At 56.3% G+C, this 26056-nt stretch overlaps 1 protein-coding gene across 4 annotated transcripts in view; it reads left to right on the top strand.

The window, feature by feature from the left end:
* TRPM2 (transient receptor potential cation channel subfamily M member 2) overlaps window positions 1-26056 on the top strand; it is a 50683-nt gene that overhangs the window by 3769 nt on the left and 20858 nt on the right. For 3 of the 4 annotated variants that reach the window (XM_081234949.1, XM_081234947.1, XM_081234950.1), the window contains 13 exons: window positions 3152-3411; window positions 4198-4286; window positions 8650-8818; window positions 10054-10234; window positions 10784-10950; window positions 12539-12719; window positions 13750-13811; window positions 14937-15137; window positions 19143-19245; window positions 21399-21520; window positions 21745-22083; window positions 24169-24306; window positions 25750-25879. In XM_081234949.1, coding sequence (XP_081091075.1) covers window positions 3238-3411; window positions 4198-4286; window positions 8650-8818; window positions 10054-10234; window positions 10784-10950; window positions 12539-12719; window positions 13750-13811; window positions 14937-15137; window positions 19143-19245; window positions 21399-21520; window positions 21745-22083; window positions 24169-24306; window positions 25750-25879 — 2056 coding nt within the window. In that variant the 5' untranslated portion in view covers window positions 3152-3237. The remainder of the gene's footprint in view (window positions 1-3151; window positions 3412-4197; window positions 4287-8649; window positions 8819-10053; window positions 10235-10783; window positions 10951-12538; window positions 12720-13749; window positions 13812-14936; window positions 15138-19142; window positions 19246-21398; window positions 21521-21744; window positions 22084-24168; window positions 24307-25749; window positions 25880-26056) is intronic. The other variant, XM_081234948.1, reaches the window with a different exon arrangement.

Genomic DNA, 26056 nt, shown 5'->3' with positions numbered 1-26056 from the left:
AAGACAAACAGCCCGCCTACATCCTTAGCAAACCTGGCCACACCCTCCATCTTCTGTCCTGAGCAAGCTTTCTCATTCCTTTCCTTGTCTATAGGCTGAGAATCTCCCAACTCTCTAAACTCTGAATCCTTTTTGATCAGAAGCCCATCTTTAGGTCATTTCTCTCTCCTCACAATTTGCCATAAGCATTCAAGAGAAGCCTCAGCTGTACTTTCAACACTTTGCCTCGATGCTTCCTCCGCCAGATTTCCAGTTCCGTCACTTACAAGTTCTGTCTTCCACAAAACACCAGGAGAGGAGCGGTTCCGCCCGGCTCTTTGCCTCTTTATAGCACGACCCCCTTTCCTCCGGTTTCCAATAACGTGGTCCTCGTGTCCGTCTGAGACCTCGTCAGAATGGCCTTTACCATCCACGTTTCTACCGACACCTGCTCGTGACCACTCAGGCTTCTCTAAGGAGGCTGGGACCCTCTCTCCAGCACTCCTCTCCTCTGAGCTGCCCTCACCAAACTTGCTCTGCCTGTCCGCAGCGATGGAGGCTTTTTCCCGCGCCCCTCCGGACTCTTCCATTCTGCGCGTTGCTCAGTTCCAGGGCTGCTTTTCCATGTGCAGGTGTTTGTACCAGCAGCCCCTACCCCTGGTGCCAATGTTCTGTGTTATCCCGGTGCTTTCATGTGAGGGAGGTTTGGCTCCTTCTTCTGAGAAGGTGTGGGCGCCTCTGGGAGTGACCCTGGCCCAGGAGCAAGGGGGACGGGAGCCGCCTGGGGGAGGGAATGAGAATGCAGAGGGGAGGGCGGCCTGAGCCCTGCGCGCCAGCGACTGGGTGGCCGAACCCCAAGTACCCAGTGTTGAGCTGAGCGGCCCCGAAGAGGGTGGACCAGGAGGGCCAGGTGGGCCAGATGAGGGCTGGACGGGTGCCTCACTCTCTGACAAATCCCCGCCCCTCCCCAGAGCACAGTGACCGCATGTTGACGCTGGATGAAGGGTGTTAGGGAGGGGAAACTCCCTCCGCTGCCCCTCTAGGGCTCTTGTGGCTGGACTAACAGTAAAATTTACACAAGACAGATTAGCGGGAGAGAAAGAAACTAATTTTAATTCATAGAAATGGCACCTAAGAAGTGGCCAAAGCAGTCAGCTTTTATACTTTTTAGTATAAATTTGTAAAGAATTGACAGGACAAAGAGACTCAGGTTTTGGGTGCCCAGCGAGTGAAGGATCTAAGCGGAGTTCGGGCGTTAGTCAATGACAGAAGTCATGAGATTGGTTTCTACAGGCTTCTCGGCCCCGAATTCCCCGTCTTTGATGATAAGTGTGTCCTTCGACCTCCAGGTGCAGGGGTACACCTTTCACACGAGAGACTTATTTCCTGCTCTCAGGGAGACAGAAAGGAGGGTCAGAGTGTCCCTCTTGCATTGGTCGTTTCTTAAGAAACTCTAATTCAAAATAATCAATATGCCTTTGAGGCATATTTGGGGGCCACCTACACTGGGGCCCAACAATGGGCAGAGAAAGGCCTGTCCATCAGCGACCATGATGTGTGGGGGAAGGTGAAGTGGCCAGAAAGGGCTTCAGGGCAGGAGACGGAGGGAGACCTTGTGACCTGCTCTCTGCCCCCGATGGCCCCCGTTCACACCCTCGGAGCAGCTGGGTGGGAGGTGCCTTCCTGGATGACACCCTGGGGTGATATGGGGTGACATCATGGGATATCATCATGGGCATCATGGCTCCAGGGAAGGCCTGTGGGGTTCACACACATTTGTTTTTCCTGTTTGTAAAGTGAGGGAAATGATCAGGCTGCTTATGGAGGTCTCAGTGATGGGAGACCAGGTCAGAGCTGGAGCAAAGGATTTGAGGAAATGAGATCTGTTCTATTTGGAGGACCTGTGTGATGGAGTGCAGAGCTGTGCCACTCCCTGAAACCAGCTCTGTGGGCAGTGGGGGCTTTTTTCCTTTTTGGAAAACAAAAGAAGTAGATCATGGGACTTCCCTGGTGGTGCAGTGGTTCAGACTCTGCACTCCCAATGCAAGGGACCCAGGTTCGATCCCTGGTCAGGGAACTAGATCCCACATGCACGCTGAAACTAATGAGCCAGCAAGCCACAACTAAGACCTTGCACAACCAAAAAAATAAAAATAAAAAAAGTGAACCATGTCTGGAAACAGGAGGATGGGACCCCAGCGTGAGCACCACGTGTGATGACTGGGTGGTTTCCCCCCGGCTCTGGGGGCTCCTGGACACCACCGGGCACACAAGGAGTGGTGGCTGGGGGATGGCGCTCATTCTCTGGCCCTTCCCAGTGACCTGAGGTTATGAGTGGGTGGCTGGGCCCCAGGGATGTGCATGTGCCTCCAGACTGCCGAGCTTGGGCAGCCAGGAAAATGTACAGACCGGCGAGCAGAGGGGACCCTGCGTGAGGACATGTCTGACTCATTTCTCCCGATCCACTGCAGCAGCCCCCATGGCCTGCTTCTGACCTCGGGTGGCCGTGGGGTGTGGCAGCTTGAAGTGGGATATCAGTTCCTTGACTGGGAATTGAACCTGGGCCAACGTGGTGAGTGTGCCGAATCCTAACTGCCAGACCACCAGGGACTAGCGGCTAGGGTCCGAACCCTGGTTCCTGTCTGCTTTGAAGAAAGAAATCAAAGAGACAGAAAGTAGTGAGGCAAGTAAAGAGTTTATTAAGAACAGAATACCTGCAGATAGACACATGGGTGGGCTCAGAGAGTCACGTGCAATGGGGTGGCTTAGATCACTTATATGGGGGCCGTTTTCCAGGTCTTTGTTTTCCTCTGGCCAATCATCTTGCTTTGTTCCCATATCCGGTCTGACTCGGGGCCCTTCCCTGTGTGCGCGCATCTTCTAGCCAAGATGGCTTCCAGTGCGAGGGTCTCTGGGAGGTTGACAGGACATATTAGGGGCTAATGCCCTCTCCCTTTCTGACCCCTGAGGAGCTTTTCTGTGCATGTGCAGCTGGGGAGGTCCCCTTGATCTCAAGAATGAAAAGCCCGGTCATCTTATCTTTTTACTCCGTCAGCACTTAGCTCCCCTCTCTGCTCCTGCTGTTAACTTTTCCTTGAAGTGTCTAATTGCTCAGACTGATGAGCTCCAGCTGCTCAGCCTGGGTCCCATCTACCTCTTGCCTCACTTCCAGGCCCCTCAGCCTTGCAGGCTGGAGAAACGCCCATTCTGAGGGAGCAGGACAGGCCCGTTCTGCGGAGCCAAAGTGGCGCTGTCAGGATGGAGCTGGCGATGCCGAGGCGTCGGGATGGAGCCGGCTCCAGGCAGGAGGACGGCTTCGGGGTGCAGCCCAGGAGGGTGGCTGACCTGGGCATGGTCCCCAACCTCCGGCAAAGCAACAGCAGCCTCTGCAGGAGCAGGAGGTCGCAGTACCCCTTCGGCAACTGTGAAAAGGTAGGTCCGGGGGTCGCCGGCTCTGCCAGGGCCCTGGTGGGGTACAGTGAACACCCGGGGAGGGCAGAGACCCGGCTGAGCTGGGGGCTCCAGCCCACAAAGGCCCTTTAGCGGAGGGGACTTGGAGAGAGTGCTGGGTGGCTGGGTCTGTGCCCGGGGACTGTTCCTGTCCTTGGTCTGCTTGGGGAAGTGCTGGGTAGGCACCAGGGTCCCGGACCGCCCTCACAGAAAGCCCCCCACCTGCATCACTGTGCAGTGACTACATGTCCTCTCCCAACAGGGAAGGTCCCGGGCACCCTCCAAGTCCTGGGCTGGCTTCACGGAAAGCCCCGGCAGGCCTGTGTTGGAGACACTTGAATGTCACAGCCCCTGGTCGGGTGGGAGGAGGGTGTCTCATGTCTCAGCCCGCAGTCCCGTGGGACATAGGCAGGTGTCCTGACACTCACTGGCCCCCTTTTTACCACATCATGCTCTTCCTGAGGAAGGGCACAACCTGGAAGCACAGTGCTTCCCAGTGTATAGGCAACATTGACCTATAAACTGTAAAGGGCTGTGAGCGTTCTCTGGGGCCCAGGAGGAAGCGATTCCTCAGGGTCACTCTTCCCTCCCCGATTGCTCCTGAGGGCCTCCAGCGGGTGGTGGGGAGGGCTCGGCCTCCCATCTCTGAAGAAAGACCCCTGACGTGTGCCAGGGCGCACAGGCGGGTCCGAGTGAGGTGTGGGGTGGTCTTTGGAAGAGTGTTGATTTGACTGTCTCAGGATCTCAAAGTGCCCTTTTTACCCTCAGCAAGGAAATCTTAGTTCATGGATTCCTGAGAATATCAAGAAGAAAGAATGCATGTACTTTGTGGAAAGCTCCAAACTGTCCGATGCTGGGTGAGTGGCTTTTTCTGGGTGTACGGCCCCTTCCCTGTTCCCACGTGGAATGGCTGATCAGAGCAGGGCCAACCGGGGGGCCTCAGTGGGGGACAGTCCCTGTGTCTGTACCGGCCTGGGATGCTCGGAGTGTTTCCACGTCCCCCACAAACAGGGTTGATTCGTGTTTGCGTTTCCCCTCCAGACACACCCTCGTCTGCGCTGTGCCACACACGGGCCTCGCTCTTTCTTACTTCCACTCCTGTGTCACCTGGTGACGCTGCCTCTGCCGTGGAGCCCTCCCTGACCACGCCCTGGGATGTAACCTCTCTCCCCCACTGCACTCCGTGCTTCTCTTTTATGCCAGTTGCCGATGGCTCTGCAATCGTGTGGCTTTGTGGTCCTCTCTGGGCTCTGACCGTGTCTGAGTTACTTTATTACTTCCCTGCTGGACAGATGGCCAGCATCCAGTTCAGACAGTGAGCAGTACAGGGAGGAAGGGTGTCCCCTGTGGGGACGATAGAGGAGGAGGATGATCTGGGACCAGACGTGCACGATCACTGTTGGTGATGCTGTTGCTGGGGTCCTGGGCTGTGCCCAGGGTGTTATCACAGAAAGTGCCCTGTTTGGGGGTTCACGCTCCAGCTTGGCTCCCTTTCAGACAAGAGCCCTCCTTTCTCCCCGGGTGGTGGTAGGGGCGGACCCTCGCGTCAGAGAAAGGGGCCACCGTGCTCCAGATGACGGCCTCAAGGCTGGCAACCTCTAAAGTACTTGGTGGTAATCAGAGTTCGAGTTCACACCGATTATCCTGACAGTGTGCAGAGGGGGCTTTGTGCTGAGGTCTACAGTTTTCGTTTTTAAAAATAGGTTTAGGGCTTCCCTGGTGGCGCAGTGGTTGGGAGTCCGCCTGCCGATGCAGGGGACGTGGGTTCGTGCCCCGGTCCGGGAAGATCCCACATGCCACGGAGCAGCTGGGCCCGTGAGCCATGGCCGCTGAGCCTGTGCGTCGAGCCTGTGCTCTGCAACGGGAGAGGCCACAGCAGTGAGAGGCCCGCGTACCGCAAAAAAAAAAAGGTTTATAAAAATAGCCTCAGAGGCGACTCGTTACACCCAAGCTTTCCATACAGGAATCACTGGTTCCAAAGCACTTTGAAGACGGTTACTGCAGAACCTGGGTCTGCTTGGTAGGGGTTCGGGGGCACCATCCATCAAGCCTCTGCCCCCTCGTTTCCTCTGAATTCTGAGCCAGTGGAGAATCGTCCACAGGAGTCAGTGAGGCTTGGGGTACAGTTTGAGATGGAAACGGGGCTCCCTCCTCATTCAGTGTCTCTGTCCCGCTTTGAAGAAATGATGCGTTTGGCTCTGAAACTTCCAGAAGCACCTTTCTCAGTATCAGGATCCACGCGAGGAGCAGCTACGGTGGTGGCAGGTGCAGCGGGCTGTCACTCCGACGTTGCTCTGAGTGTGTGTAACGCCTTCCCCATTTGTCCCGAGGGGCTGGCGGGGGTGCCCCACTTATGCCCACGTAGGCCATGAGTGCAGGAGGAAATTCTCTGATTATTCAATTTCTGGGTCAGCGGTCTCAGTGCAGTTTTCTGCTTTGTGTCCGGTTCGGGAATGCCACGTTGACTTAAGATCTAATCCCACCGGGGGGGATGCTTAAAGAGAAGAGGGAAAGGGTCTGTTTTAGGCTAACTGTTAGAACCTATGAGAAAGTTTTGGGTAGCCTTGGGCCAAGCTGGAGTATGAACTCCCAAACGGGGCACTTTTTGTGATAACACCCTGGGCACAGCCCAGGACCCCAGCAACAGCATCACCGTCGGTGATCATGCACGTCTGGTTCCAGATCATCATAAAAGGGGTCCTCGTCCTGACCACCCTCTTCCCTGCCTCGGACGCAGCTCTCTCCTCCGTAAATGGAGGAGCCTACATGAGGTGCTCAGAGAGAGCCCTGTGAGTCTGCGAGTGACTTGAGTCCCTAGGGGTTGTAGAGGAAGGTGTACGGGGCATGCTGGGAGTTCCTTATGGCTGGCCCTGTGCTCCCAGCCCTGGGGCCCCAGGCCTGAGCAGTGGGACCAGGGGTAGCCAGGGACGTGCTTTGTGAGTGGAGAAAGGGCACCCAAGTGAGCCCAGGAGACTGGGGTACAGGGTGGGCCGTGGCCCTCTTAACGCGTCCTTGGTTCGCTGCATGGTTAGTTAACCTGCACAAATTTTATAAATTATTTCCCATCTAGAACCTCATTTGGCCCTCACAAGTTTTGCAAGCTCGAGGTCAGACAATGTATTATTTTTCCCATTTAACGACTGAGAAGTTGAGAGTCAGAAGCCTCTATGGACAAACACTCTAAGCAGCAGGGAAACTTGTTTTCTCTCTCTGAGTCCAGTTGTGTTTCCCCCATGTCATCGGCTCAGGTTTCACCTGCTTTTGGACTTTTTTGGTTTGGTCTCATCTATTCTAGTCTTCTAGGTCACTTGTTACTAGCAAAAGCAGGACTCTAAGAAAATGTGTAGATTTCCGATTAAATAAGCTGTAAAGAACACAGCTGCCGTCTTCTCTCTCTCCTGCAACCCCAAAGAATAGCCGTAAAGGAATAAAGCGATTTCAAACCACGAAGACACAGAAGGCAGGAGAGGAGGTAACAGTTGAACAGCAACAGCAGGGCGTCCTCTTTGGGGGACCACGCGTATCGTGCCAGCCCTGTGTCCAGAGGCTTCTGCTTGGGGCCTGCACTGTGTGCTTTGTAAAGCTTTTCATTTAGAAATAAATATATATTTAGAGGACGGTGCAAAGATACTACAGGTAGATCCCATGGTTCCACCAGTGGTTACACGGTCACCTCCTCTTCCCCACCACCTGTAACCCCTGGCAACCACTCATCTGCCCTCATCCCTATAACTGCTTCCTTTCCAGAATGTCATATAAATGGAGCCATACACTGTGTGATCTGTTGAGATTGGCTTTTTTCACTCAGCGGAATGCCTTTGACATCCATTCGGGTTGTGTGTGTTGGTAGTTGCCTCCTGTTTGCTGCCAAGGAGCAAAGTGGCTGCCATCACACTATTTGTAGTGAGGTTTTTGTGGACGGCAAATATGGGGTCTTTTTTTTTTTTTTTTACCTACTCTGCCAGTCTCTGTTTTTGTTTTTGTTTTTTTTTTTGCGGTACGCGGGCCTCTCACTGTTGTGGCCTCTCCCGTTGCGGAGCACAGGCTCCGGACGCGCAGGCTCAGCGGCCATGGCTCACGGGCCCAGCCGCTCCGCGGCACGTGGGATCCTCCCGGACCGGGGCACGAACCCGTGTCCCCTGCATCGGCAGGTGGACTCTCAACCACTGCGCCACCAGGGAAGCCCCAGTCTCTGTTTTTTTTGATCAGTGTATTTAGAATGTTACGTTTAATGTGACCATTGATATATTAGGACTTAAGTCTGCCACTGTATTTTCTTGTTTACATTTCTCTCCGTTTTTCTTTTCCTGCCTTTCTGTGCATTACTTGAATAATTCTTAGAGTTCCATTTTGATTTATCTATGCTGTTTTTGACTGTATCTCTTTGCATAGCTTTTTTTTTTTAGTGGTTGTTCCAGGTATTACGTTATATATCCACAGCTCATCGTGTGTTACTGACATCTACTTACCTACTGATGTATCCAAAGCTCATCAGAGTCTTCTGGTGTTGACATTCACCAAGTTGAATGAAGTGTAGAAACAGTCCCACCTTTTACAACACTTTGCCCTTCCCCGTTTATAATATAATTATTTACAAAATTTCGTCCACATGCACTGAGAATTATGTTAGATCATGGTGCGATTTTTCTTCAACCATCACACATACTTCAGAAAATTCAAGAGGAGGGAAATGTGCTATATTCACCCATACTTTTATTCTTTCCATGTTCACTCTTCCTTTTTAATATTCCAAAATTCCTTCTTTTAACATTTCGTTTCTGTTTAGAGATGCTTCTCTAGCCAACCTGTTTGGGGTAGTTCTGTTGGTGACAAATTCCCTAGTTTTCTTTCATCTGAGAATGTCTTGACGTCCCTTTCATATGTGAAGGATATCTTTGCTCGATGTAGAATTCTGGGTTGGTAGTTTTTGAAAAAATGTCATGTCACTTCTTTCTGGCACTTGTTTCTGGCTCTGATTCAAAGTCAGTTGTTGGAATTATTTTCCCCTAATAGGTAGGGTATCATTTCCGACTTTCAAGATTTTTGTCTTTGTCTTTAGTTTTTAGAAGTTTGACGATTGTGTGTCTCCACCGGCTCTCGGCTGGGGCACCTCGTTCACCCTGCTGGGCCTCCAGTCCTGACCCCTCTGGGCCTCCTCTGACACCCGCAGTGGGGCGGGGGCAGGCGCTGGTCACCCCTGGTGACCGAGTGGCTTTGCAGGAAGGTGGTGTGTGAGTGCGGCTACACGCGTGAACAGCACTTGGAGGAGGCCACCAGGCCCCACGCCTTCCAGGGCAAGGAGTGGGATCCGAAAAAGCACGTCCAGGAGATGCCAACAGACGCCTTTGGTGACATCGTCTTCACGGGCTTGGGCCAGAAGGTGGGAAAGGTTGGTTTCCATGACTCTGTTGCTCTTACTGTGGACCAGAGCCCACTGTGGATGACAGAGGTGGCTGGGACTCCCTGGGGTGGGAGTGGGAGGCTGGCGGAAACCCGGGGCGGAGCCCACCTGCCCAGCGCTGAGGGCGGAGTGGGTGGGGCTCTCATGGCAAACGGAGACACACAGTGCCCTCAGGGAGCAGGCAGGGCTGCTGCCGGTGCTCTGCAGGGTGTGGGCAGGGTGGCCTGGATGGCTTTTGTCACTGCCAGGAGGGAGTGGGCGGGGCGGGGAGCGAGGGCAGTGGGGAGGACCTCGATGATGGGGTGAGACCCAGGAGCAGAGACGAGAGTCCTGCCAGCGGTGGGGCGGGGTCCCAGGCCTGCCCAGGAACCCAGGGCCGGGGTGGGGGCAGCAGCCGGAGGCCCAGGCCCCCTGGGCTCCCAGCTGCTGCAGATTCAGAGGGATCGCTGGAGCAGCAGCATCTCCAAGCAGAGTTTCGGACCCCACCCCAGACCTGCGGAATCAGAGGCCCAGCCACCCCGGTTTTAACCAGACTTCTGGAGGATTCCGTGGCAGCTCTTGGGCCGCACTGTCCTGGAGGGTCTGGTGTAGCCACTTAGTTCTGTGCTGGGGTTCTGGGACCTTGAGCTTCTTGTTAGCCGGGTGTGACCTTCCCCCTCGACGACTCTGAGTCGCTGAGACGCTGCCCACTTGGCCAAAGAGGCTGAACAAGGAGGGTCGGGCTGGGGTGGGCACCGGCCCCAAGCCCTGCCCCTCGTGAGCCAGTGTCGGTGCGATGCCAGGTCCCTCCAGGCGCAGCTGGCTTAATCTGAGAGGGGCGTCCTCTGTGGAGCGTTGGTGGGAGTGGGGAGGGAGGAGGCGGTCTTCTGCCGCGCGGGGGCAGGGCAGGTGGCGGCAGCCGGTCAGACCCTGCGGGGGCGATGGCGGGCGTGGCCTTCCAGGGAGACTGGAATCGGCCATGGGGCTCAGGCTGGGGGTGCTCCCAAAACAGGGGCCAGGGGCTGGTCTCCTCTGGGCAGCCTCCCTTCCCTGCCCCTGCCTCCCCCTTCCCTCAATCAGTGTCCTGCTCGGGTGCGGCCACGTTTACTCGCTGGGTCTGGACCGGGGTGTGAGCATCCAGCCGCCCAGCTGGGACTCTCAGACACTGCTGGTGCAGGAGGGCTGGCTTCTGGGGCGAGCGTAGCCGCTCACTGACCCTCTGGGGTCTTCTGACCTCCACGCAGTACGTCCGCCTGTCCCAGGACACACCGTCCAGCCTGATTTACCACCTCATGACCCAGCACTGGGGCCTGGACGTCCCCAACCTTCTCATCTCCGTGACGGGCGGGGCCAAGGACTTCAACATGAAGCCCAGGCTGAAGAGCGTCTTCCGAAGAGGCCTGGTCAAGGTGGCCCAGACCACAGGTAGCACCGGGGCTAGAGGGACCAGGGCCCAGACCACAGGAGGGGCTCAGGCCCGGGAGTGATGGGCTGGAGGGAGGGTCCCTGGGAGGCCAAGTCGGGGCCTCGGGGGTCACCGAGGCCAGGCCCAGGCCAGGGTGGGTGTGTCCGGTCAGACTCACCCGCCCTGTGTGCTGCTGTGCTTGGCTTGCGCAGGGCAGCAGATGCAGCTCTGCTTGGCTCTCCACTAGTGATGCTTTGAAACAGACACATTCAGAGGCAGTTCTGAGATGCCGTGCTCCCGAGAGCGGGACAGAGAGAGGCATCAGGGAGGTGGGGAGAGAGGGCAGGGCCTGCAGGCAGCGGCGGGGGTCCTGTCCTGTCCCCGCCCCCGCCTGAGCAACGTGGGGAACCGCGGCTCCCAGCTGCCGCAGGAGGACGTGATCGTGGCGGGGCTTCCCTGAGGAGGCCCTGGTTTGGGGTAGCGGGTCTGCAGCCGTGGGGCAGTGAGCACCAGAGACGCACAGGGAGTAGGCGTCGGGCGTGTGCGTGGCAGGGCCCTCTCCTTCCCAGGGGCCTGGATTATCACCGGGGGGTCCCACACGGGCGTGATGAAGCAGGTGGGAGAGGCGGTGCGGGACTTCAGCCTGAGCAGCAGCTACAACGAAGGGGAAGTGGTCACCATCGGAATCGCCACGTGGGGCACCTTGCATAAGCGGGAGAGCCTGATCCACCCCACGGTGAGCTGGTGGCTGCTCCCGGGGCGGGCGGGGGTGGGGCGCAGCAGGGAGGCCGAGTGGGGTGTAGGACCTTAGCGGGTGCTCAGCGGACAGGCCACCACCTGGGCAGCAGGGTAAACGCAGTGTGGAGGGGAGTGGCTGGACAGGGACACAGGAGACCCAGGCTCAAGCCCCCACGCCGTGGACCCTGGTGACCCCAGACGAGTAGCTACCTCGGTTGGACTCTGGTTTCCTCCCTTGAGATCACGGGATGGGTCCACACAAGAGTCTCCGGACCCGCCACTGGTCGGGGGCTCCTCCCGATGCCTCCCTGATGAGAAATGGACTTTGCAGAAGGCGGTAGCTTGGCCGGGAGCACACAGCCAGTGAGCATCTGGGTTGTCAGACCCCAGGGCCTGGCCTTCTAGCCCAAGGGTCGACAACACTCTGGTTCCCCTACTGAAGACCGAGCCTTCCTGCGTCCGTTCACTTGGGTGCAGCCCTGAGAAGCGATGCTTAAACGTGGGGATGTGAGTGGAAAAGGTCATTCGGTTCATTCAGTAAGATTTTGGAGGACAGTAGATGTGACATAATGAGCACATGTCCACCTAATTCACGGAGTCAGGAAAGTTTGGGGGAAACACTGGCCCCAAAGACAAGTCTCCTTCACTTGCTGAGGAGACGTTATTATAACAGCCCCGCGAGGGCTGATTTATGAACGAGCCCTTGCCCTTCCCGGCCGGTGGCGGCATGCCTTCGCTTCCTGGGGAGAGCATCCTCTGGAAGGTGATTCCTTGTGTCCGTCACAGACACTTGTCATCATGCCAGTCTGCCCCTCGGCCCTTGTCCTTTTGTGTCAGCGTCACAGATGTGCTTAGTGGACGGGACCGGTTCTGTCTTGAATGCTTGTTACACGGAGTGGAAATCTGAGGCCACGGGAGGCTGGCTGACTTCCAAGATCACTCTGCACTTTTCTCCCCGTTTCGAGCTCAGAAGACTTCCTGCGACACCACCCGCCTTCCTCTGTGGATGCCAGGGGCCGTGGGCGCGGGTCCGGCAGCCACCCCTCCTGGATCTGGGTCCTGGGGCTGCTGGGACAAATGACCACAGAGCTGGTGGCTTAAAGCCACAGAAGTGTACTCTCTGACATTTCTGGACACCAGCACTCCAAGACCAGTACCACCCGGCCAAAATCGGGATGTGAGCAGGGCCAGGCTCCCTCCAGAGACTGTGGGGGAGAAGCTATTGCCTGCCTCTTCCAGCTGCTGGCGGCTGCTGCTTTCCCTGGTTTGTGGCCGCATCACTCCAGTCTCCGCCTCTTGGTCACATGGCCCCCTCCTCTTCCTCTGCACCCTCTTCGAAGGACACCTGTCATGGCAGTTAGGACCCACCTGGATGATCCAGGTTCATCTTCCCATGCTAAGATCCTTAGCTTCATCACATCCGCAGAGACCCTTTCTCCCAATGAGGGAACATTCACAGGTTCCAGGCATTAGAGCCTGATATCTTGGTGGGGGGGTCACTTATCCAGCCGGATGGAGCTCCTGCTCTTGGTGGGAAAGATGTACAGCTTTCCGCCTGTCCGTGCCCACCTCCTCTCCATCCCCAGGGCGGCTTCCCAGCTGAGTACATCATGGATGAGGACGGCCAAGGGCACTTGACCTGTCTGGACAGCAACCACTCCCACTTCATCCTTGTGGACGACGGGACCCATGGCCGCTACGGCGTCGAGATTCCCCTGAGGACGAAGCTAGAGAAGTTCATATCGGAGCAGACCAAGGAAAGGGGAGGTGAGCGAGGCACACTTTCCAGGGTGCTCGGGGGGAGAGGCGAGCAGGCTGGTCCAGGTGTCTGGGGCTCCGCTGGCCGTGACCAGGACATTCGACAGGAGGGGTGCTGGGGGGCGTGGTCAGAACACAGCTGGATGTCTGTACACTTGTTCAGGGGTTCATCTTCTTGCGTCCCTTTTAACCAGCAGAGGGAAGGTTCTGGCAGGCACTGAGGTCATGGCATCCTGCGGTCACTTTACATCACAAACGCCTCAGTTCAGAAGTCAGAGCGTGCAGCAGTCAAAGCTTGGACCTTGACATCTCTTCCCTTGTGGGTGGGATGGGATGGATTCTGGGGTGTTGGGAGACCAGATACACAGGATTTTTCACACGATTTGCAGGTTGGTTGGACACCTTTGAGCCGAGGTTTTCAAGCTTCATTGCATATCAGGGGTCCCCAGAGTGTGGGTTCACCCCCAGGGTCTCTGATTCACAGGTCCGGGTAGTGAGGACTTGCATCTCCCAGTCCCCAGGGGACACGGATGCTGCTGGCCTGGGGACCACACCTGGATAACTTGTTTTGACCAAGAGAAGCTGGGTGGGGAGTGTTGGGGGTGTGTGAGTGTGTGGGGACGGCGAGACCATGTGGGCTCTTGGAAAGAATGTTTGCTTCCCAGGGAAAGATGTTTCTAGAATCTTCACAAGCCCTCCTGGTTGCCAAGCTGGATGAAAGACTGAGGGTGGGGCTGGCTGGCCAGAGGATGGAGTTGCGACGCCGTACTCCCGCGCCATGCATGGTGCCCGCTGGCTTGACGTGTCCCCAGCCCTGCCCAGATTCGAGGCGCCACGAGAGGGCTTCAGGGAAAAACAGGCTGGTTGCGGTGGCCAGCCGGGCAGAGCAGACCAGCTGGGGGAGCCCTGGGTGCTGAGGATGGTCTACAGCCCTCGCCTTCCCTCCACCCCAGAAAGGGACAGGAGTGCTCTTGGTTAGGCTGCAGCTGGCGGGGGTGGGGGCCCACGATCCTAAACTGGGCTCTGTGCTTCGTCCTAGGTGTGGCCATCAAAATTCCCATCGTCTGCGTGGTGCTGGAGGGGGGACCTGGCACACTGCACGTGAGTCCTGGCCAGGGCGGGAGGCGGGGGTGTGCTCTTGGGGGTCCAGTCCTGCTGCGGGTGGGACGACTGCCCCAAGTGCTGTCACCAGCCCCCCAGGGGTGTCATCAGCAAGAGGAGACAGGGATCCTGTCTGCTGGGTGGGGGGGTCGGAGCCCCTTGAGTGGCCCTGTGCAGGAGGGGTGCTCTGGCTTTGGCCCTGGGGCTTGACCTGCACAGAAAAAAGAGGGGCTCCAGAGGGGACTGGGGCAAGGGTAGAGCCCATGCCCCCCCTCCAGGACCCCCGAGCAGCCCATGGGGGGTTTCTGCAGCTCTGCACCCCGACTCCCGGGCGGGCTTCTCCAAGTACAGCCCTCGGCTCCCCCTCAGCCCTGTGGGACCAGCAGCTAAATGTAAAGCAGGATCCTCAGCGGTTTTGACGTGCTGCCGTGGACCTTTGTTCAGATCCCACTCTCTGGCGTGGGGTGGGCCTCCCTTGTGGAACGCGGCCCAACTTGACCTCTGCTGTAGTAACACACGACGACATTACAGCCTGCAGATTTGGGGCAAGAGCATGACGTTCTGTTTATGGGATCATCGAAAGTCTCTGTTTATGTTTAGTAACCACAGGAGGTCAACACAGGATCCTGGGGTCCCTGGGAGGACGGGATGCGTCTGGTCCCCATTCCCACCATGGCTCTCCTGCAGCATCGCCCAGATGGCTTCCTCGGGCCCAGAGCAGGGCGTCCTTCCTGCTGGGGTAGAACCCCTTCCTCAGGTTGCTCACCCTGGGGCTCCGGGGGTCTCCCTCGATGTCCTGGTTAATGAGGGGGCGGAACTCTGGCAGTGCCCCCTCCTTCTGGAGACGGTGCTCGCGTCCACACATCAAAGGGTGGAAGCATCCAAACCTTTTGTGACAGTGGTGTTGAGCGATAGGCCTGAAGGAGGTGGTGTATCGAGTGTGTTTCCCACGTATATCAGGATTAGCCATTTTCCCCTCTGAGCAGTGGGATGCTACCAAGCAAATGCCTTCTGTAAACTTCGCAGTAGCCAGACATTAACACTGTTTGAGCATCTCTGTATTAGAAGGTGTCCGTGCGAGTGAGGTGTCAGGTCCCGGGCTCACGGTCAGCCCCTGTGTTGCAGACCATCTACAATGCCATCACCAACGGCACCCCATGTGTGATCGTGGAGGGTTCGGGACGAGTGGCTGACGTCATTGCCCAGGTGGCCAGCCTGCCCATCTCCGAGATCACCATCTCCCTGATTCAGCAGAAGCTGGACCTGTTCTTCCAGGAGATGTTCGAGACCTTCACCGAAAGCAGGATTGTGGAGTGGACCAAAAAGGTGAGGCACACGGGCACGTCAGTCACCAGGCGTGGACCTGCAGCCAGTAAGTTAGACGCTGTCAGCCTGGTAAGCGGGACCAGGACACGCCAAAACCAGACACAGAGACCCCAGCGGGCCTGGGGCGGCCACGGGAGTGATCTGCAGAAGGTGGGGGGCTGTGAGCCCGGAAGGCAGTGGGCCCAGGGCAGGTGGGAAGCCCTCGGCTGAGGCAGCAAGCTGTCGTCAGGGAGGACGTGCTCAGCCTCTAGCCTGCAGAACTCCGGGCCTGGGCCGGTACCGCAGGGCATGAGGCACGGCCGTCCTGGGGAGAGGACCCTGCTGCACTGGGCGGGCAGGAGGCTGGTGCTGAGGCCCTGGGGGCGGCAGAGGGGTGGGGAGCCCAGATTCCGGCAGAGGGGCACTGCCAGGTGATGGCAGTGGGTGGCAGGGTCCAGCCCAGCCTCCAGGCCTGGTGACCTCAACGCCACTGGGGAGATTAATGGAGACCTTCTGGGGTCAGCAAGGCGGGCAGACGTGCCAGATGGGGGCCCATGCGTGGTTCCGGGAACTGTGTGGTGATCTGGGGGCTGCTTCACGTGCACCCTTAGATAGAGACATCAGTGGCCCGGGCCCATCCTGGGACCAGTGTTCTGGGGGACCCCCCCCAATCTCCGGGGGGTTTGGAGACTTGAGACCTGGGAGGGAGCTAGTTACACCCCAAACGGGCATCCTTTCTGCCCTGTGGGCAGGAGGTACTGAGTGGAAGCACAGGGAGTTGGGGACGTGACCCTGCGGTGACAAGTCCAGAGAGAGACCATTGGAAGGGCGGCCTCAGCTTTACTTCGTGTGCCTGCCTGTCCTCTCTCTGTCTTTGTTTTGTACTGATTTTAGGTTTGTGGAAGAGCAGCACAGGTAGTGGAGGGCTTCTGCCCCCCTTCACCCAACTCTACCGCTGTCAACACCCTACATAACCTGGTGCATTTATCAGAACCTAGAAGTGGACCCTGGGTCATCCCCAGACCAAACTCAGGCTGTTTGGATGTCATGTTGATCTACTAGTGGCCTTTTTCTGTGCCAGAATCCGAACCATTAGCTTGGTCTCTTCATTGTCTTTTTCTTTCTTTCTTTTGTTTGTTTTAAGTGTGAGATTTTCTAACTAGCCCACCGGATTCCAAAGATTTTCTGGAACACCATCATATGAAGTGGATGAAAGTGGGCTGCTCTGGTTGTGGGGTGGGCTGGGGGCTCTGGGGTCTCACTTTCTGCCCATCCCCTCAACTCCTGAGCCTTGAGCCTTGTGGGTGCTCCCACCCCCAAGAGCTCTGGTTTGGGCCCTTCTCCTGACCCAGGGAGACCATGGCTGTTACAGCCCAGGACCATAATTGCCCTGCATTTCAGTATTTTTGCTTTAAAGTGAATTGGTATTTGCTCTTTCATAGCTACAGTGGGAGATAACACTGGTTACAGATGGGTGTAGACTTTGCTAGCATCCCTTATAGACGGGGTCCTCGGTGGACCGGGGTGGGGAGGGGGGGAATAGCGCAGGAATGCACATACGGAAGTCTCTCCAGGTCCTGAAAAGAAGGAATTTCTCTCTCACATACTCTGAGGCTGTTCGGCTCAGTTGGGTGATCTGGGGCATTTGGAATGGGCCTCAGAATTGGCCGTCTCCCCATTCCAGATTTCGGGGGCCCTGGTGAGCTCTGCAGAGGGACCCTAACCCATGGCCATGGCCCCAGCCTCCAAGGGGGGTAGGTGTGAAGGAGAGCGCTGGCTGAGCCCTGATCACCCACGAAGCCCTTGGCCAGTGGAGAACCCCCGCACCTGCGGCCCCTGTGGTCCTGCCGACCCTGCTGTCCGGCCGCACTCTGAGCCCCGGGGGCAGGGGCTCCCCCGCCCCGAGGTCGCCTGACCTCTATTTCCTGACAGGATTCTTTGTGGGATGGGGGCAGTCAGTGCCTCTCTGACCCTCGGTTTCCCCAACAAGTTGGGGCTGACAAAGCAGTGAGGGTCTGTGACTTTCATCCAGCTCCGTGGATGCTAAAGCCAGGCTGTAAAAACTCATGGAAATTCAGTTTTAAGTGCCTGACATGTGCTTTTCAGGGCACGTCTGTGGAGCAGCTTAGCTCCCACCGTATCCAATTTCGGGCCACGTGGACGGTCTGTGCCCACCATCCAAAGACCTCGGGGAGGGCTGGGACCCCGGATGGGGGCTGGGGAGGGGGAGGGCAGCGGGCCTGCTCCGAGGGGAGCCGGGCGGTTTTTGTGGGCGGCACAGTGACCCTGTTCTTGTCTGTCTTATTGTGGCCTCAGAGGACCTCCTTAGAAGCCAATGTTCTGTGAGATTGTTTTTGCTGTTGGCGTCAGCTCGGCTGCCAATGGAGATGGCGGGGATTGGCTGGCCGGCTCTGTGGCCTTTCCTCAGTCTGTAAATTATTCAGGCAACTCTCAGAAGTGGATCTAACCTGCCAAGGTTTAAAGGGGCCTGTGTTTTCAATCCCTTGCCAGGTAGAGGCCTGAGAGTGGTGTTTCATACACACCAGTCTCAAGCCAGGGGGTTGCCCTCAGTGGTTCTCGTTCAGTGGGGAGAGGACCCCCAGAGCCGTGATCACTGATTCACTCCACAAACCTCAGGGCTAGTCTGCCCCATGGCAGGTGCTTGGATGTGGCCCTTGGCGGATGTGGATGTCTGCCATGGGGGTCTCGTTGCCAGCCCGCGGCCAGCACCACATAGCTGGGGTCGGAGGAGTTGTGGCCCTCTCTCAGCAATCCCGTTTTCTTATCTGAAAAATAGGGGTAATTGATACTTAAACTCAGAGGATGGAGCAAGGTCACCTGGGAGAGTGCTAAGTGGTTGGTCAGCACATACACACTGACAGTAGCTACTTCATCCTGTGAATCAAAGCAAGGGTTAAATCCCAGAGCGATTTTAGCTGGAAGATGGGATTGGGGTTGGGGAGAGACACCAGGGGTATTTTGGAATTGACATGAAAGCTGGACCCCGAGGGATTAGGGAGGTTGGGGTCTTAGAGGTGGAGGTGGGGTGTGCAAGGGGCCCTCTAAGTGGGAGCAGTCTGTACAGAAGTGGAAGCTGCACAGCCAGGCTGCGAGAGGAGGTGGGAAGGCAGGCGGGGCGGCCGGGAGCTGGGGGAGGAGCCTGAAGCTTTGGGGGTGTGGGGAACTAGTGGATGGCTCCCCCAGCCCCGGTCTCAGGGTGAAGGGTTCAAGGCGGGGCAGATAACTGGTGGCAGACACGGCAGCTGAGAGATAATAGATACGATAGGGGACAGCTAGATAGACAGGTGATAGGCAATAGATGATAGGTAGATAGATAGATAAAATAGATAGATAATAGATAATAGACAGATAATAGATAATAGATAAATAGATTGGAAGGGTGGGTAGGTAGCTAGGTGTATAGATAAGTAGGTAGATAGATACATAGGTAGGTGGGGTGACTAGCTAAATAGATACATAGGGTGGCTAGGTAGATATATAGAAGGGTAGGTAGGTAGGTAGGGTAGGTAGGTAGGTAGGATAGGTAAGTCGGTAGACAAGTGGGTAGGGTGAACAGGTAGGTACATAGATACATACACACACATACCTACATACATACATGCATACACGCACAGACTGATGGATAGCTAGCTAAGTAGGTAGATGATTGGATAGATGAGAGGATGGATGGATGGACGGACAGGTAGGTGGGTAGGTCCGCCCCCAGGCAGGAGGACCCGGGGAGAAGTCTTCAGTTAAGTGATGCTGAGTGTCGATCAGTGACCGATCAGTGAGGTGAAGATTCTTTACACTTGGGCTGTGTTTTCCACCCCACAGGCCACTCGCAAACACCGTGTGTTTGGTCCTCATGCATCTTTCATCTTCACCGTCTGGGGCGGGGGGGCCCTGGCTACACAAGCAGTTAGGACTCCTGCCTGGGGCTCTGGCTCTGTGTCCAGGGCCTTGGTTCTGAGGGTGCCCTTTGGGGAGGCAGGAGGTACCTCACGTGGGGACGGTCTTTTGCAGATCCAGGACATCGTCCGGAGGCGGCAGCTGCTCACTGTGTTCCGGGAAGGCAAGGATGGCCAGCAGGACGTGGATGTGGCCATCCTGCAGGCCTTGTTGAAGGGTGAGGGTCAGGCAAAGTGGGGACAAGGGGGAGGGGCCGGCTGAGGGTTCAGGACCCTGAGTCCTAGCCTAGAGGAGCCAGAAATGCCACCCGTGGGCAGATGCGCTGGTCAGAGGGCAGCTGGTGGTGGACCTCGCCAGGCCTACCTCATGCTCCCCCTGGGCAGGTGGGTGCCCACCACCAATGCTGGGGTACAGGCTCCTTTCTCAGCTTACCTTCTTCCCTGAAATCTGAGTGCAGCCTGCACTGATCTACCCCTTAGTGGTCGTCATAGTTTCTCATAAAATTCTAGCACAGAAAGAAAGAACCTTGGACGTCTGCTCCTGTCTCCCCACGGTCTGTCTCATGTTTAACTCCTCGCCCCCAGCGCAGGGCGGAGTCCAAACGCAGGGGTCCTCACGACCGATAGAGCTCTCGACCGACTTCTGCTCCGTGGTCTGGCCTCTGCCCTCCAGCCCGTTCTCCCCGGGCCCACACTTCACTCTTCCCTCTTCTCCCACTTCTTGTGGGGGACGGAAGCCAGTGCTTCCCTGCCCTCCCGCCGGGGTTGACGTGGCTGAGGCATCCCTGGTGCCCAGAAGCCTCTGCTCTGCGCTGAGCAGCCCCTCCCCCTGGAGGGACACCAGCCCCAGGCCAGCCCTGAGGGCAGAGCAGGAGGCTTTCGTAGCAGAGGATCGGCTTCCGCTTCATTTCCGTGCATCCATCCACCCGCCGTGGATGCGGGTCTGGACTCTTCATCCTCACCCACACTTGGTACTGTCAGTCTCTGAAGCTGTAGCCCTCCTGGTGGCTATGAAGGGAGATCTCGGTGTGGTTTGGATTTGCGTCTCCCTGGGCTTCTTGGCCATTTGTATTTCATCTTGGGGAAATGTGTGTCAGATCTTATGTCTGCGTTTATTTGGTTATTTGTCTTCTTATTTTTGAGATGTATGAGTTCTTGATATATTCTCATACAAATCCTGTGTTGGATATATGTGTTGGGCATATTTTCTCTTGGTTCGTGGTTTTTCATGGTTTTCTTGGTTCTTGTTTTTTTTTAAATAAATTTATTTATTTTATTATTTTTGGCTGCGTTGGGTTTTTTTTGCTGCACGCGGGCTTTCTCTAGTAGCGGCAAGCGGAGGCTACTCTTCCTTGCAGTGCACGGGCTTCTCATTGCGGTGGCTTCTCTTGTTGTGGAGCACGGGCTCTAGGCGTGCGGGCTTCGGTAGTTGCGGCACGCGGGCTCAGTAGTTGTGGCTCGCGGGCTCTAGAGCACAGGCTCAGTAGTTGTGGCGCACGGGCTTAGTTGCACTGCAGCATGTGGGATCTTCCCGGACCGGGGCTCGAACCCGTGTCCCCTGCATTGGCAGGTGGATTCTTAACCCCTGTGCCACCAGGGAAGCCCCTCATGGTCTGCTTTTATATGTCCTTCGAGGTGTCTTTGGAGAGCAGAAGGCTTATATTTTAACACATTTTAGTTTACTAATTTTTTTCTTTATGATTCATGTTCTTTGCATCCCAAGAAATCTTTTCCTTCCCCACAGTTGCAAATATTTTCGTCTGTTTCATTGTGGAAGCTCTATAGCCACAGCTTTTATATTTAGGTTTATGATCTGCCTCAGGTTACTTTATTTGTGTGGTGTGAGGTAAGGGTCAAAGTTCTTTTTTCTTTTTCCCCAAATAACAACCCATGTTTTAAAATGTTAACCTAGCAAGAGCAGAAACTACTTGGGCAAAATACTTGCCCTGAGAACCTGGGTGAGGTGGTGGTTTTGCAAACAGGGCAAAGGAAGGAAATGTGATGGCCTTTTGGTCCAACTTTTGAGTGTGAATCTGAAATGCCTGCCTTTCAGAGACCCGTGTCTAGTTTACACTTAGGGTGGGGGCTTGACCAGGAGCTGGGGACAGAGTGGAGGGCTGGGGTGAGTGGCAGTGTTGACAGAAACCCAGAGATTCTCTGATTCTACCACTGAAAGGAAAAGGGATTTTATAAGGGTGCATGCAGGGGAAGGGTGGGGGATGGCGGTGATTTTGTGACCGAGCACCTTATCTGTTCAATTAAAATGATGGAGACGGGTTGGTGACACACCCCTCCCTCTCTGACTTTGTTAGATGGGGAGTGGCTTGGAGGCCCAGATCAAAGCCCCTGACGCGTGTGCTTTTACCTGCAGCCTCTCGGAGCCACGACCACTTTGGCCACGAGAACTGGGACCACCAGCTGAAGTTAGCAGTGGCGTGGAACCGCGTGGACATCGCCCGGAGCGAGATCTTCACGGACGAGCGTCAGTGGAAGGTGAGGCTGCAGGGGGTGCCCTGGGGAGGGGCTTGCCAGGCCTCGGAACAAGGGCAGGCCCTGAGGTGGCCTCGTCCAGACACCAGCTCTGCCCTCAGTGAGGGCGGCTGGCACGTCTCCTCCTCCCGAGACGGGAGACGCCGGCATCCCCCGCTCAGGGGCGCTGAGATAAGGGTTATGCGGGGCGATGACCACATGCACGGCCCCCCACGGCCCCCTCTCAGCCCTCAGAGCTGTACCCCATGATGACGGCCGCCCTCATCGCCAACAAGCCCGAGTTCGTGAAGCTCTTCCTGGAGAACGGGGTGCGGCTGAAGGAGTTTGTCACGTGGGACACCCTGCTCTACCTGTACGAGAACCTGGAGCCCACCTGCCTGTTCCACTACAAGCTGCACAAGGCGCTGGCTGAGGAGCCCGAGCGCCCGGCGCCCCGTGTGCAGATGCACCACGTGGCGCAGGTGCTGCGGGAGCTGCTGGGGGACTCCACGCAGCCGCTGTACCCACGGCCCCGCTCCAGCGACCGCCCGCGCCTCCTGCTTGCTGTACCCAACCTCAAGCTCAGCGTGAGTGCTGGCTGCGTGCTGCGCGCACCGCTGTATCCTCGGACCTTTGAAGCACGGGCTTTAGTTCTCACTGGGAAAGTCAGCTTGGGCTGCCGTGACACAGATGGGGCGGCTTACACAACAGGCGTCTTCTTCTCCTTGCCCTGGAGGCTGGAGTCAAGGTCAATGTGTCGGCGGGTGGGCTTCTGGTGAGGTCTCTCCTCCTGGCCTGCAGGGGACCAACCATCTTCTTACCCTGTCCTCACACGGCCTGTCCTCAGTGTGTCTGGTACCGTTTCCTCTTCTCCAAGGAACACCGGTCCTGTTGGACCAGCACCCCACTCTCATGACCTCATTTCACCTTGATCACATGCTTGAAAGCCCATCTCCAAATACAGTCACATTAGGGGATGGGGCTTCAACATATGAAATGTGGGGGACACAGTTGAGTCCATAACTCTCCCTTTCTGAAGACCTCCAACGGTACAAAAAGTGATGTGGGGAAAATGCTCTCCCCTGTGCCCTGTACCCCGAGCCCTGCTCACAGGTGTAATCGGTGTCTGTGTAGCCAGGTCAGCATCTCCCACTCTTATCTGTGTGAGATGCATGTGTGTGGCAACAACAGGACAGGCACTTTTCTAGTCTGCATCCTTATTTGATGGGAATCCCACAGCCTCTCAACATTAAGTACAAGGCTGGCGTTTGTGTGTGTGTTTATGTGAGGGAGCCTCTTCTTCCGACTTAGTAAGGTTTTACAGACGAAGCCTCAGTGCCGATCTTTGTCAGATGCCTTTTGAGGAGTTGAACTGCTCTTCTTTGACCTATGAATTTGGTGAATTATGGGTCGTTAATATTTTTTGATTCCCGTTTTGAATCTCAACTCGATTGTAGGGTAACGTGTATTTAATATGGTGTTGGAATCCCAATATTTTTACGGTTTTTGCATCAGAATGTTTAAGTCTTTAATTGTAGTTTTATTTTGGGGGGGTTATATTTGTCAGGTTCTGGTATCAATTTTATGTTAGCTTTGTAAAAACATTGGGAAACCTTTCTTCTTTCTCTGCCCTGGAACGGTTTATGTGGCTGGAGTTCACTGCTTCTTACAAGCTTGGCAGACTCCCCTAGGAGTCCATCAGGGCCCGGTGCCTTTTTGAGTAACTGATAACTTTCTCATTTTCTTTCCTGATGGTCCCAATGTTTAGGTTTTCTGTCTGTTCTGAGATCATATTTGATTTTGTTTTTTTCCTGCTAGGAAATTATCCACTTCCTTCAGGTTTGCAAATCTGTCCATTGTCCTGTGTGAGCTATTCCTGACCCCTGAGAATGATGGGGCTGTGGCTTGGTTTTATATATTTACAGTTCTGCCTTTCTTGATTCCACTGTGTTTAAGATGTCCAGTTGGAATGTGCTCAAGTGGAAGCTCACACAAACCCATGTCTGTAATTTAAGAAGATGAACTAATTTTTCTTTTTTTATAAAGATGAGTCTTCAGGCGATTTCTAAAATCACTTAAAGAAAGTGCAGTTTTGTGTGTGATGTGGGAAATGTGTTCTTTGCTTCTGGGAATTGTTTCCAGACTGTCTGAGGATGTGTTTATTTACTGATGGGCCAGGAAGCCTGGGTTCTCATATCACTGTAGGCTGAGTGTGTCTGGGGTCAGGGCCTTCCCACTCACACATGGCTTTGTCTGTCTGGTGTTTCTTGCTGACCTTCTCTGCAGGAGACACAGTGTAGTTTCCCTTGAGGAGCTCACAGCATAAATCTATTAACAGACTCTGTGTTAGAATTTTACTTCATAGAAAAAGGCTTTGATGCCAGCAGATAACAGTAGGAAACATTGGGGTGCCTGGCTAGCAACAAGGGTCTACAGATATTGGTGTGGGAGGTAACTGGGTATTTCACTTTTGGGGTGTGTCTTCACGTCTCCAGAGTGGTGCTTTAAAAACCCCAGTGTGCATGAGAAAGATTTGGGTGTTGTTGGAAATGCAGTTTGCAGGGCTCATCCTCCAGGGACGGTGGGGCTAAGCTCAGGACCCTCAATAGGCCCCGGGGTTCTGATGCTTATGGGGCCCTAGGTGAGGGCTCTAACTGTCCACTGCTCACCAGGTGCAGGGAGTGAGTCTCCGGTCCTTGTACAAGCGTTCATCAGGCCACGTTGCCTTCACCGTGGACCCTGTCCGTGATCTTCTCATTTGGGCCATCATCCAGAACCGCCGGGAGCTGGCAGAAATCATCTGGGCTCAGGTACCCAGACCCGCTTCCTGGCATGCACGGCTATGGGCGGACCAGTGACAGGGCTCTAGCTGGGGCTCCTGGCCAGAGAGCCAACCGCAAGGGGTGGGTGAGTAGCATAGGGCCATGCAGGGAGGGCAGTGGGTGTCCACAACACCAAAAGGAGCTCAGGGTGTCCAGGGCTGGAGGACAGAGAGCTCGGCCCTAGGCGCTAGGCAAGAGGAATTTTTAGAAAGCAGTGCCACACAACCTCCTCCTGGGGTCTGTCTGGGCCAAGGCCCACCTGGCACACACACCAAGCAGGCCAGGCCACCCTCTGTGACCCACACGTTCTGGTGGTCAGCGCACGTGCTGTGCCCCCCACCCTGCCCCCCCAGTCAGTAGACTCTACAGGCAAATTCCATCCCCGGAGGGGTGGCCTCTCTTTCCATTGATGGTTGGGGGTCTCAGACTCAATCTGTTACTAAGAGGGGCGCTTCCCAGGTGCCGCTGCCCTGAGCTGTTGGCGGGCCGTCTGGGAACACCTGCCAGCTGGCCTGTCGGCTCCTAGTCCCTGGGCCTGTGTGCGGCTTCATCACCCGCTGCGGGGGACTTGCCGGGGAGCTCCCTGAGAAACAGGGCACTGCAGGCCCAAGTCTTCCTGTGTGGTTTTCCTTTAGTTCAAGCTGACTCTCCTCGTAACGGGAAAGTAAAGTTCTGTAATTTTCTCTCAGAGAGGCCCCGCTTTTACGTGCTGGCATTTCCAGGCTGCTCTCAAGAGCCCGCTCCCCCCAGGGTCCTAGCAGAGGCTCTGGTGGCTCCCCCCTTCTCCGTAGTTCTGGGAGGTTTGCCCTCGCACAAGGTGCTTGGGGGAGGGGGTCGACAACAGAGCCGGGCCTGATGGTGGCCTCAGGTATGCCCCTTGGGGCTCAGGGGACAGAAAAGCCAAACTCGGATTTCCAGGCTCTGACACCAACCCCTCGCCTGGGCTGGCACTGCCCTCAGACCCAGCGCCTCCAGGCTGAGCTTTGAGACCCTCCATGAGATTTTCTTGGCCCCCACTCTGGTGCCGGGGACTGGCAGTGCCACCGAGGCAGGGCACCCTGGGTTTGGACAGGGACGTGCGAGGGCCTGGTCCCCACCTTCCACCTTCAGGGTGCTCCATGCGTGAGGGGAGCTGTGGGGCTCCCGCTGGCAGGGCTGTGCCAGCACCAGTGTCCAGTCCACGTTCTGGGGGGCAAGTGGGCTGCCTGGTAAGAAGCGGACCACGCCCACCAGCCCGTGCAGGAAACTGGCCACAGCAGGCCTTACCTGCGATCCGGGTGAGCCCAGTGGTTCATATGGAAGGATCCACAAGGACTTGCTCCACAGCCTGTGCTGTCTCGGGGCCTCTGCTCTCATCACCCTGGGCGGTGTGTCGGGGGTTCCCGGGGCTGCACCATCCAGGTGCTCACGGTGGCTTCCCCTGGTGCCCAGAGCCAGGACTGCATCGCCGCGGCCTTGGCCTGCAGCAAGATCCTGAAGGAGCTGTCCAAGGAGGAGGAGGACACGGACAGCTTGGAGGAGATGCTGGTGCTTGCTGACGAGTATGAGCAGAGAGCCATCGGTGAGTTCCTGGGGCCGCGGCCTCCGACCTGGGCTCAGCTCTTCGTGGGTCGCCCTGGGGCCCTTGCCCCGAGTCTCAGCGCCATCCCTGTTCAGGCTATGTCATCTGGAGAGGCCATGCTCTGACACTGTCCTCGGCTGTCACTGCTGGGGACACGGCTGCTGTGACGTGAGCTCC

The sequence above is a fragment of the Mesoplodon bidens genome, assembly GCF_964165515.1.
Source record: "Mesoplodon bidens genome assembly, chromosome: 5".
Taxonomy (NCBI): Eukaryota; Metazoa; Chordata; class Mammalia; order Artiodactyla; family Ziphiidae; genus Mesoplodon; species Mesoplodon bidens.
Note: the sequence above shows the minus strand (reverse complement) of the source record. Positions and strands in the feature narration are given on the sequence as shown.